General features: G+C 48.9%; 2 protein-coding genes across 2 annotated transcripts in view; both read left to right on the plus strand.

The window, feature by feature from the left end:
- Positions 1-1,710: 1,710 nt before the first annotated feature.
- The window catches only part of LOC135531968 (uncharacterized), a 14,006-nt gene continuing 2,863 nt past the window's right edge, over positions 1,711-12,853 (plus strand). The window contains exon 1 of the mRNA XM_064959660.1: positions 1,711-2,166. Within this exon, the coding sequence (XP_064815732.1) occupies positions 1,711-2,166 (456 nt within the window). The remainder of the gene's footprint in view (positions 2,167-12,853) is intronic.
- Positions 10,654-12,853, plus strand: part of LOC135531969 (thrombospondin-type laminin G domain and EAR repeat-containing protein-like) — a gene marked incomplete at its 3' end in the record, with an annotated part of 22,509 nt that continues 20,309 nt past the window's right edge. The window contains exon 1 of the mRNA XM_064959661.1: positions 10,654-12,665. The remainder of the gene's footprint in view (positions 12,666-12,853) is intronic.

Here is a 12,853-nt window from a genome sequence, read left to right on the forward strand (position 1 = left end):
ATGACAACACAATACCCCATAATGACATCCCAACACCCCATAATGACATCCCAATACCCCATAATGATATCACAATACCCCATAATGACAACACAATGCCCCATAATGACATCCCAATACCCCATAATGATATCACAATACCCCATAATGACATCCCAACACCCCATAATGACATCCCAATACCCCATAATGATATCACAATACCCCATAATGACAACACAATGCCCCATAATGACATCCCAATACCCCATAATGACCTCACAATACCCCATAATGACCTCACAATACCCCGTAATGACAACACAATGCCCCATAATGACATCACAATACCCTTCAATGACAAAGTGAAAACAGGTATTTAGAAATGTTTGCTAATTTTATTAAAAATACAAAATACCTTATTTACATAAGTATTTAGACCCTTTGCTATGAGATTCGAAATCTAGCTCAGGTGCATCCTTTTTCCATTGATCATCCTTGAGATGTTTCTACAACTTGATCGGTGTCCACCTGTGGTAAATTCAATTGATTGGACATGATTTGGAAAGGCACACACCTGTCTGTATAAAGTCCCACAGTTGACAGTGCATGTCAGACCAAGCCATGAGGTCGAAGGAATTGTCTGTAGAGCTCAGAGACAGGATTGTGTCGAGGCACAGATCTGGGGAAGGGGACCAGATGTTTGGAACAACCAAGACTTCTTAGAGCTGGACGACCTGCTAAACTGGGCAATCGGAGGAGAAGGGCCTTGGTCAGGGAGTTGACCAAGAACATGATGGTCACTGACAGAGTTCCTCTGTGGAGATGGGAGAACCTTCCAGAAGGACAATCATCTCTGCAGCACTTCACCAATCAGGTCTTTATGGTAGAGTGACCAGACGGAAGCCACTCCTCAGTAAAGCCACATCTCACTCCTCACTCTTTGGCCTGAATGCAAAGAATCATGTCTGGAGGAAACTTGGCACCATCCCTACGGTGAAGCATGGTGGTGGCAGCATCATGTTGTGGGGTGTTTTTCAGCGGCACGGACTGGGAGACTAGTCAGGATCAAGGGAAAGATGAACAGAGCGAAGTACAGTGAGATCCTTGATGAAAACCTGCTCCAGAGCTCTCAGGTTCTCAGACTGGGGCGAAGGTTCACCTTCCAACAGGACAACGACCCTAAGCACATAGCCATGACAATGCAGGAGTGGGTTGGGACAAGTCTCTGAATGTCCTTGAGTGGCCCAGCCAGAACCCAAACATCTCTGGAGAGACCTGAAAATATCTATGCAGCGACGCTCCTCTATCCGACCTGACAGAGCTTGAGAGGATCTGCAGAGAAGAGAGGGAAACTCCCCAAATACAGGTGTGCCAAGCTTGTAGCGTCATAGCCAAGAAGACTGGAGGCTGTAATCACTGCCAAAGGTGCTTCAACAACGTACTGAGTAAAGGGTCTGAATACACGTAAATGTCACATTTCCCCTTTCAAAATTAAATACATTTGCAAAAATGTCTAAACCTTGTTTTCACTTTGTCATTATGGGGTATTGTGTAGATTGATGAGGGGGTGGGGGACATTTAATGCATTTTAGAATAAGGCTGTAACCTAACAAAATGTGGAAAAAGTCAAGGGGTCTGAATACTTTACGAAGGCTCTGTATCTCATGAGTAAGTGTATGTAATTGATGTGCTATAAAACGAGCAGCAACAGTACAGGTCCATCACTAGATGGAATCCACAAAGCCACTGAACAGTAGGACTGACAATTCCTACCACACAGCCCAGGCCCAGCAGACTCCTGCCTCCTCCTACCACACAGCCCAGGCCCAGCAGACTCCTGCCTCCTCCTACCTCACAGCCCAGGCCCAGCAGACTCCTGCCTCCTCCTACCTCACAGCCCAGGCCCAGCAGACTCCTGCCTCCTCCTACCTCACAGCCCAGGCCCAGCAGACTCCTGCCTCCTCCTACCTCACAGCCCAGGCCCAGCAGACTCCTGCCTCACAGCCCAGGCCCAGCAGACTCCTGCCTCCTCCTACCTCACAGCCCAGGCCCAGCAGACTCCTGCCTCCTCCTACCTCACAGCCCAGGCCCAGCAGACTCCTGCCTCCTAATACCTCACAGGCCAGTCTCAGCTGGCTCTCTGAGGAGACAGGAGGGGCAGCTGGGCCTGTCCTGTCTGACAGGGTAATGACTGGGACTGACTCCTGACTTTCCTGCCCAACAAGGCCTGACCCAGTGACAAGGTAATGGTCTGATTGCAGGGTGTCACTGTGTTTTCTTCCTTACACCAGTCTTTATACTTCAGTAGAACACCGGGCCGGGCAGCACTCCTGCCCGGACTGGCCCAAAGGACATGACATTAGAACACTTGGCCAGGCGGAGGTCCTGCCCAGACTGGCCCTAGAGCCAACAGCCAAGACATGACACCCACAGCATAACTCTGAAACTACCCTATTTGATTCTGGTGCTGATGTAGTGTGAGTTTGGATGTTTCATCGTAAAACCGGATGGGCATTGACAGAACCAATTATATTGGAGTTGGGTCACATTTTAGAATGGAGGCAATGCTAGTGGCTTTTGGACATTCCATGATGATACTTTGGAATTGTGTACATGTCATTGTTTAAAATTCAGAAAATGATGTGAACTGCTATTGAAATATTGCCCAATGGGAGCTAACAGGGCTACCAGGGGATTTAGTGTCATGTTAAATGGGGCTCTAACACGGCTACCAGGGGATGTAGTGTCATGTTAAATGGGGCTCTAACACGGCTACCAGGGGATGTCGTGTCATGTTAAATGGGGCTCTAACACGGCTACCAGGGGATGTAGTGTCATGTTAAATGGGGCTCTAACACGGCTACCAGGGGATGTAGTGTCATGTTAAATGGGGCTCTAACATGACTACCAGGGGATTTAGTGTCATGTTAAATGGGGCTCTAACACGACTACCAGGGGATGTAGTGTCATGTTAAATGGGGCTCTCTAACCAGGGGATGTAGTGTCATGTTAAATGGGGCTCTAACACGGCTACCAGGGGATGTAGTGTCATGTTAAATGGGGCTCTAACACGGCTACCAGGGGATGTAGTGTCATGTTAAATGGGGCTCTAACACGACTACCAGGGGATGTAGTGTCATGTTAAATGGGGCTCTAACACGGCTACCAGGGGATGTAGCGCCATGTTAAATGGGGCTCTAACACGACTACCAGGGGATGTAGTGTCATGTTAAATGGGGCTCTAACACGACTACCAGGGGATGTAGTGTCATGTTAAATGGGGCTCTAACACGGCTACCAGGGGATGTAGTGTCATGTTAAATGGATTATAATACAGACACCTCTATGTCCCAGCTGTAGATATATGGCTCTGGGTGGTCATGGGGAAGGTCCAGAGGTTTTCCTCACAACCTGGAAGTTGTGGTCAGGTCATGTGGTCTGGAAAGGGTGTTATCGGGGTCAACGGAGAGAGAGAGAGGATGAATATGTTATCATGTTGAAGATCGAATGGTGAGATATAGATCACATTTGTTTCTGTTTCCCAGATTAAAAGTCAAACGTGTGAAAATGATTTAGCTCCTGTATTGTTAACCTGCTGGCTGGGTGATTGAGGGCAGGGCTGATGAAACCAAATATCTTGTGGTTGTTGTGCTCGTCAGGGATAAAGCCATGCTTCTCTCCTGTCTTTCACACAAGTCTATGACTTCTTCCAAAATAGCACCCTATCCCCAATATAGTGCTCTGATCAAAAGTAGTGCATTACACAATGTGCCATTTTGGATGTAATCTTTCTGCTGAGTTGATGGACAGGCCACTCGTATCTCTCCCTCCCATCTTCACACCAACGCCTGGGGCGCCTCTGTCTGGCAGGGAAACACTGAGGCTACTGCTCTGCTGTACTAGAGACAACATATTTCCTATCTAGCACTCACATTAAAGGATGCCAAGATCTCCATCAGCCAAAAGAAAACAGATGAAAGGGTTGATCTGACTGGCCTCCCTCGCACTGCAGAAGCACCAGATAGATAGGCTGGATGTACCGTACAACTCTCGCCAACTCCCACACACAGAGATTTTTTTTTACCCTTTTAATGATGCCATTATGATTAGATCGAAGAATCCTCTTCAATCAGAGACCGTGGAAAGGAATAGTCAAAGGTTTTGAAAAAGCAGTCATGGAAGTGGCATAGCCAAGGCCGACCTTCTAAGTGACAGTGTCCAGCTGACCATCAGGTGAGGGAACTCTAAGGGACCACTGTTAAGAGAGAGTCAAAACACGTTGAGTATTCTCATGCAGGTATTATATAAACTGCCGTAATTTTGCTGGACCCCAGGAAGAGTAGCTGCTGCCTTGGCAGGAACTAATGGGGATCCATAATAAACCCCAGGAAGAGTAGCTGCTGCCTTGACAGGAACTAATGGGGATACATAATAAACCCCAGGAAGAGTAGCTGCTGCCTTGACAGGAACTAATGGGGATCCATAATAAACCCCAGGAAGAGTAGCTGCTGCCTTGGCAGGAACTAATGGGGATCCATAATAAACCCCAGGAAGAGTAGCTGCTGCCTTGGCAGGAACTAATGGGGATCCATAATAAACCCCAGGAAGAGTAGCTACTGCCTTGGCAGGAACTAATGGGGATCCATAATAAACCCTAGGAAGAGTAGCTGCTGCTTTGGCAGGAACTAATGGGGATCCATAATAAACCCCGTGAAGAGTAGCTGCTGCCTTGGCAGGAACTAATGGGGATCCATAATAAACCCCAGGAAGAGTAGCTGCTGCCTTGGCAGGAACTAACGGGGATCCATAATAAACCCCAGGAAGAGTAGCTGCTGCCTTGGCAGGAACTAATGGGGATCCATAATAAACCCCAGGAAGAGTAGCGCTGCCTTGTTAGGAACTAATGGAGATCCATAATAAACCCCAGGAAGAGTAGCTGCTGCCTTGGTAGGAACTAATGGGGATCCATAATAAACCCAGGAAGAGTAGCTGCTGCCTTGGCAGGAACTAATGGGGATCCATAATAAACCCCAGGAAGAGTAGCTGCTGCCTTGACATGAACTAATGGGGATCCATAATAAACCCCAGGAAGAGTAGCTGCTGTCTTGACAGGAACTAATGGGGATCCATAATAAACCCCAGGAGGAGTAGCTGTTGCCTTGGCAGGAACTAATGGGGATCCATAATAAACCCCAGGAAGAGTAGCTGCTGCCTTGGCAGGAACTAATGGGGATCCATAATAAACCCTGTAAAGAGTAGCTGCTGCCTTGGCAGGAACTAATGGGGATCCATAATAAACCCCAGGAAGAGTAGCTGCTGCCTTGGCAGGAACTAACGGGGATCCATAATAAACCCCAGGAAGAGTAGCTGCTGTCTTGACAGGAACTAATGGGGATCCATAATAAACCCCAGGAAGAGTAGCTGCTGCCTTGGCAGGAACTAATGGGGATCCATAATAAACCCCAGGAAGAGTAGCTGCTGCCTTGGCAGGAACTAATGGGGATCCATAATAAACCCCAGGAAGAGTAGCTGCTGCCTTGGCAGGAACTAATGGGGATACATAATAAACCCCAGGAAGAGTAGCTGCTGCCTTGGCAAGAACTAATGGGGATCCATAATAAACCCCAGGAGGAGTAGCTGCTGCCTTGGCAGGAACTAATGGGGATCCATAATAAACCCCAGGAAGAGTAGCTGCTGCCTTGGCAGGAACTAATGGGGATCCATAATAAACCCTGTAAAGAGTAGCTGCTGCCTTGGCAGGAACTAATGGGGATCCATAATAAACCCCAGGAAGAGTAGCTGCTGCCTTGGCAGGAACTAATGGGGATCCATAATAAACCCCAGGAAGAGTAGCTGCTGCCTCGGCAGGAACTAATGGGGATCCATAATAAACCCCAGGAAGAGTAGCTGCTGCCTTGACAGGAACTAATGTGGATCCATAATAAACCCCAGGAAGAGGAGCTGCTGCCTTGGCAGGAACTAATGGGGATCCATAATAAACCCCAGGAAGAGTAGCTGCTGCCTTGACAGGAACTAATGGGGATCCATAATAAACCCCCAGGAAGAATAGCTGCTTTCTTGACAGGAACTAAGGGGGATCCATAATAACCCCCAGGAAGAGTAGCTGCTGCCTTGGCAGGAACTAATGAGTAGCTGCTGCCTTGGCAGGAACTAATGGGCATCCATAATAAACCCCCAGGAAGAATAGCTGCTTTCTTGACAGGAACTAAGGGGGATCCATAATAACCCCCAGGAAGAGTAGCTGCTGCCTTGGCAGGAACTAATGGGGATCCATAATAAACCCCAGGAAGAGTAGCTGCTGCCTTGGCAGGAACTAATGAGTAGCTGCTGCCTTGGCAGGAACTAATGGGCATCCATAATAAACCCCCAGGAAGAATAGCTGCTTTCTTGACAGGAACTAAGGGGATCCATAATAACCCCCAGGAAGAGTAGCTGCTGCCTTGGCAGGAACTAATGAGTAGCTGCTGCCTTGGCAGGAACTAATGGGCATCCATAATAAACCCCCAGGAAGAATAGCTGCTTTCTTGACAGGAACTAATGGGGATCCATAATAAACCCCAGGAGGAGTAGCTGCTGCCTTGACAGGAACTAATGGGGATCCATAATAAACCCCAGGAAGAGTAGCTGCTGCCTTGACAGGAACTAATGGGGATCCATAATAAACCCCAGGAAGAGGAGCTGCTGCCTTGGCAGGAACTAATGGGGATCCATAATAAAACCCCAGGAAGAGGAGCTGCTGCCTTGGCAGGAACTAATGGGGATCCATAATAAACCCCAGGAGGAGTAGCTGCTGCCTTGGCAGGAACTAATGGGGATCCATAATAAAACCCCAGGAAGAGTAGCTGCTGCCTTGGCAGGAACTAATGGGGATCCATAATAAACCCCAGGAGGAGTAGCTGCTGCCTTGACAGGAACTAATGGGGATCCATAATAAACCCCAGGAAGAGTAGCTGCTGCCCTGGCAGGAACTAATGGGGATCCATAATAAACCCCAGGAAGAGTAGCTACTGCCTTGGCAGGAACTAATGGGGATCCATAATAAACCCCAGGAAGAGTAGCTGCTGCCTTGGCTAATGGGGATCCATAATAAACCCCAGGAGGAGTAGCTGCTGCCTTGGCTAATGGGGATCCATAATAAACCCCAGGAGGAGTAGCTGCTGCCTTGGCTAATGGGGATCCATAATAAACACCAGGAGGAGTAGCTGCTGCCTTGACAGGAACTAATGGGGATCCATAATAAACCCCAGGAGGAGTAGCTGCTGCCTTGGCAGGAACTAATGGGGATCCATAATAAACCCCAGGAAGAGTAGCTGCTGCCCTGGCAGGAACTAATGGGGATCCATAATAAACCCCAGGAAGAGTAGCTGCTGCCTTGGCAGGAACTAATGGGGATCCATAATAAACCCCAGGAGGAGAGTAGCTGCTGCCTTGGCAGGAACTAATGGGGATCCATAATAAACCCCAGGAGGAGTAGCTGCTGCCCTGGCAGGAACTAATGGGGATCCATAATAAACCCCAGGAAGAGTAGCTGCTGCCTTGACAGGAACTAATGGGGATCCATAATAAACCCCAGGAGGAGTAGCTGCTGCCTTGGCAGGAACTAATGGGGATCCATAATAAACCCCAGGAAGAGTAGCTGCTGCCTTGGCAGGAACTAATGGGGATCCATAATAAACCCTGTAAAGAGTAGCTGCTGCCTTGGCAGGAACTAATGGGGATCCATAATAAACCCCAGGAAGAGTAGCTGCTGCCTTGGCAGGAACTAATGGGGATCCATAATAAACCCCAGGAAGAGTAGCTGCTGCCTCGGCAGGAACTAATGGGGATCCATAATAAACCCCAGGAAGAGTAGCTGCTGCCTTGACAGGAACTAATGTGGATCCATAATAAACCCCAGGAAGAGGAGCTGCTGCCTTGGCAGGAACTAATGGGGATCCATAATAAACCCCAGGAAGAGTAGCTGCTGCCTTGACAGGAACTAATGGGGATCCATAATAAACCCCCAGGAAGAATAGCTGCTTTCTTGACAGGAACTAAGGGGGATCCATAATAACCCCCAGGAAGAGTAGCTGCTGCCTTGGCAGGAACTAATGAGTAGCTGCTGCCTTGGCAGGAACTAATGGGCATCCATAATAAACCCCAGGAAGAATAGCTGCTTTCTTGACAGGAACTAAGGGGGATCCATAATAACCCCCAGGAAGAGTAGCTGCTGCCTTGGCAGGAACTAATGGGGATCCATAATAAACCCCAGGAAGAGTAGCTGCTGCCTTGGCAGGAACTAATGAGTAGCTGCTGCCTTGGCAGGAACTAATGGGCATCCATAATAAACCCCCAGGAAGAATAGCTGCTTTCTTGACAGGAACTAAGGGGGATCCATAATAACCCCCAGGAAGAGTAGCTGCTGCCTTGGCAGGAACTAATGAGTAGCTGCTGCCTTGGCAGGAACTAATGGGCATCCATAATAAACCCCCAGGAAGAATAGCTGCTTTCTTGACAGGAACTAATGGGGATCCATAATAAACCCCAGGAGGAGTAGCTGCTGCCTTGACAGGAACTAATGGGGATCCATAATAAACCCCAGGAAGAGTAGCTGCTGCCTTGACAGGAACTAATGGGGATCCATAATAAACCCCAGGAAGAGGAGCTGCTGCCTTGGCAGGAACTAATGGGGATCCATAATAAACCCCAGGAAGAGGAGCTGCTGCCTTGGCAGGAACTAATGGGGATCCATAATAAACCCCAGGAGGAGTAGCTGCTGCCTTGGCAGGAACTAATGGGGATCCATAATAAACCCCAGGAAGAGTAGCTGCTGCCTTGGCAGGAACTAATGGGGATCCATAATAAACCCCAGGAGGAGTAGCTGCTGCCTTGACAGGAACTAATGGGGATCCATAATAAACCCCAGGAAGAGTAGCTGCTGCCCTGGCAGGAACTAATGGGGATCCATAATAAACCCCAGGAAGAGTAGCTACTGCCTTGGCAGGAACTAATGGGGATCCATAATAAAACCCAGGAAGAGTAGCTGCTGCCTTGGCTAATGGGGATCCATAATAAACCCCAGGAGGAGTAGCTGCTGCCTTGGAACTAATGGGGATCCATAATAAACCCCAGGAGGAGTAGCTGCTGCCTTGGCTAATGGGGATCCATAATAAACACCAGGAGGAGTAGCTGCTGCCTTGACAGGAACTAATGGGGATCCATAATAAACCCCAGGAAGAGTAGCTGCTGCCTTGGCAGGAACTAATGGGGATCCATAATAAACCCCAGGAAGAGTAGCTGCTGCCCTGGCAGGAACTAATGGGGATCCATAATAAACCCCAGGAAGAGTAGCTGCTGCCTTGGCAGGAACTAATGGGGATCCATAATAAACCCCAGGAGGAGAGTAGCTGCTGCCTTGGCAGGAACTAATGGGGATCCATAATAAACCCCAGGAAGAGTAGCTGCTGCCTTGGCAGGAACTAATGGGGATCCATAATAAACCCCAGGAAGAGTAGCTGCTGCCTTGGCAGGAACTAATGGGGATCCATAATAAACCCCAGGAGGAGTAGCTGCTGCCCTGGCAGGAACTAATGGGGATCCATAATAAACCCCAGGAAGAGTAGCTGCTGCCTTGACAGGAACTAATGGGGATCCATAATAAACCCCAGGAAGAGTAGCTGCTGCCCTGGCAGGAACTAACGGGGATCCATAATAAACCCCAGGAAGAGTAGCTGCTGCCTTGACAGGAACTAATGGGGATCCATAATAAACCCCAGGAAGAGTAGCTGCTGCCCTGGCAGGAACTAATGGGGATCCATAATAAACCCCAGGAAGAGTAGCTGCTGCCTTGGCAGGAACTAATGGGGATCCATAATAAACCCCAGGAGGAGAGTAGCTGCTGCCTTGACAGGAACTAATGGGGATCCATAATAAATCCCAGGAAGAGTAGAAGTTGCCTTGGCAGGAACTAATGGGGATCCATAATAAACCCCAGGAAGAGTAGCTGCTGCCTTGGCAGGAACTAATGGGGATCCATAATAAACCCCAGGAGGAGTAGCTGCTGCCTTGACAGGAACTAATGGGGATCCATAATAAACCCCAGGAAGAGTAGCTGCTGCCTTGGCAGGAACTAATGGGGATCCATAATAAACCCCAGGAAGAGTAGCTGCTGCCCTGGCAGGAACTAATGGGGATCCATAATAAACCCCAGGAAGAGTAGCTGCTGCCTTGGCAGGAACTAATGGGGATCCATAATAAACCCTGTAAAGAGTAGCTGCTGCCTTGGCAAGAACTAATGGGGATCCATAATAAACCCCAGGTAGAGTAGCTGCTGCCTTGGCAGGAACTAATGGGGATCCATAATAAACCCCAAGGAAGAGTAGCTGCTGCCTTGGCAGGAACTAATGGGGATCCATAATAAACCCCAGGAAGAGTAGCCGCTGCCTTGGCAGGAACTAATGGGGATCCATAATAAACCCCAGGAAGAGTAGCTGCTGCCTTGGCAGGAACTAATGGGGATCCATAATAAACCCCAGGAAGAGTAGCTGCTGCCTTGGCAGGAACTAATGGGGATCCATAATAAACCCCAGGAAGAGTAGCTGCTGCCTTGGCAGGAACTAATGGGGATCCATAATAAACCCCAGGAAGAGTAGCTGCTGCCTTGGCAGGAACTAATGGGGATCCATAATAAACCCCAGGAAGAGTAGCTGCTGCCTTGGCAGGAACTAATGGGGATCCATAATAAACCCCAGGAAGAGTAGCTCCTTGTGATTATGTCTCCTCCTCTGACCCAGAGGGTTGTTAATGGTGTGATTATGTCTCCTCCTCTGACCCAGAGGGTTGTTAATGGTGTGATTATGTCTCCTCTGACCCAGAGGGTTGTTAATGGTGTGATTATGACTCCTCCTCTGACCCAGAGGGTTGTTAATGGTGTGATTATGTCTCCTCTGACCCAGAGGGTTGTTAATGGTGTGATTATGACTCCTCCTCTGACCCAGAGGGTTGTTAATGGTGTGATTATGTCTCCTCTGACCCAGAGGGTTGTTAATGGTGTGATTATGTCTCCTCCTCTGACCCATGGGGTAACAATCTGTTGAGAAGCCTTTTTGTCCTAGACTTGGCACTCTGGTACAGCTTGTCATGCAGTAGTAGAGAAAACAGTCTGTGGCTGGGGTCTTTCACAATTTTTAGGGCCTTCCTCTGACAACACCTGGTGTAGAGGTCCTGGATGGCAGGCAGCTTAGACCCAGTGATGTACTGAACCGTACGCACTACGTGTCTTGCGGTCGGTCGGAGGCCGAGCAGTTGCCGTACCAGGCAATGATGCAGCCAGTCAGGATGCTCTCGATGGTGCAGCTGTAGAACCTTTTGAGGATCTGAGGACCAATGCCAAATCTTTTCAGGTTCCTGAGGGGGAATAGGCTTTGTCGTGCCCTCTTCACGACTGTCTTGGTGTGTTTGGACCATGTTAGTTTGTTGGTGATGTGGACACCAAGGACCTTGAAGCTCTCAACCTGCTCCACTGCAGCCCCGTCGATGAGAATGGAGGCGTGCTCAGTCCTCCTTTTCCTATAGTCCACAATCATCTCCTTTGTCTTGATCGAGTTGAGGGAGAGGTTGTTATCCTGGCACCACACTGCCAGGTCTCTGACCTCCTCCCTATATCCTGTCTCATCGTTGTCTGTTGATCAGGCCTACCACTGTTGTGTCGTCTGCAAACTTAATGATGGTGTTGGAGTCATGCTTGGCCATGCAGTCATGCGTGAACAGGGAGTACAGGAGGGGACTGAGCACGCACCCCTGGGGGCTCCAGTGTGGAGGATCAGCGTGGCAGATGTGTTGTTACCTACCCTTACCACCTGGGGGAGGCCCGTCAAGAAGTCCAGGATCCAGTTGCAAAGGGATGTGTTTAGTCCCAGGGTCCTTAGCTTAGTGATGAGCTTTGAGGGCACTATGGTGTTGAACGCCGAGCTGTAGTCAATGAACAGCATTCTCATATAGGTGTTCCTTTTGTCCATGTGGGAAAGGGTAGTGTGGAGTGCAATAGAGATTGCATCATCTGTGGATCTGTTTGGGCGGTATGCAAATTGGAGTGGGTCTAGGGTGTTTGGGATAATGGTGTTGATGACCAGCCTTTCATGGCTACAGACGTGAATGCTACGCGTCGGTAGTCATTTAGGCAGGTTGCCTTCATGTTCTTGGGCACAGGGACTATGGTGGTCTGCTTGAAACATGTTGGTATTACAGACTGGGTCAGGGAAAGGTTGAAGATGTCAGTGAAGACACCTGCCAGTTGGTCAGCGTATGCCCGGAGCACACGTCTTGGTTATCCGTCTGGCCCCGCAGCCTTGTGAATGTTGACCTGTTTAAAGGTCTTACTCACGTTGGCTACGGAAAGCTTGATCACACAGTCGTCCGGAACAGCTGGTGCTCTCATGCATGCCTCAGTGTTGCTTGCCTCGAAGCAAGCATAGAAGTGAGGTTAATTGCCTTGTTCAGGGGCAGAATTTTTACCTTGTCAGTTCAGGGGATTCGATCCAGCAACCTTTCGGTTACTGGCCCAATGCCCACTAGGCTACCTGCCACCCAAATCTCACTGTTCATCTGGCCAGAAGGACGGGACTCCACCCTTCACCAGTCCACGAGGTTCGGCTCTTTAAAGGCGGCCCACTATAGATAACGAGGTAATTATCTTCTGTATACTGCCTGTGACACATTTAATGCTTTAATTATGACCTGGTTGAATGCAGCTTTGTTTGTGATGTGTAGTTATAGTAGTTATAGTGTGGGAACCTAGGTACCCTTTTCATGGGATGATTGAACGATGATGGAATGGTTGAATGATTAAACGACAGCCTCAGATCAATTAGCG

This window comes from Oncorhynchus masou, unplaced genomic scaffold (genome assembly GCF_036934945.1).
Source record: "Oncorhynchus masou masou isolate Uvic2021 unplaced genomic scaffold, UVic_Omas_1.1 unplaced_scaffold_1688, whole genome shotgun sequence".
NCBI classification, from domain to species: Eukaryota; Metazoa; Chordata; class Actinopteri; order Salmoniformes; family Salmonidae; genus Oncorhynchus; species Oncorhynchus masou.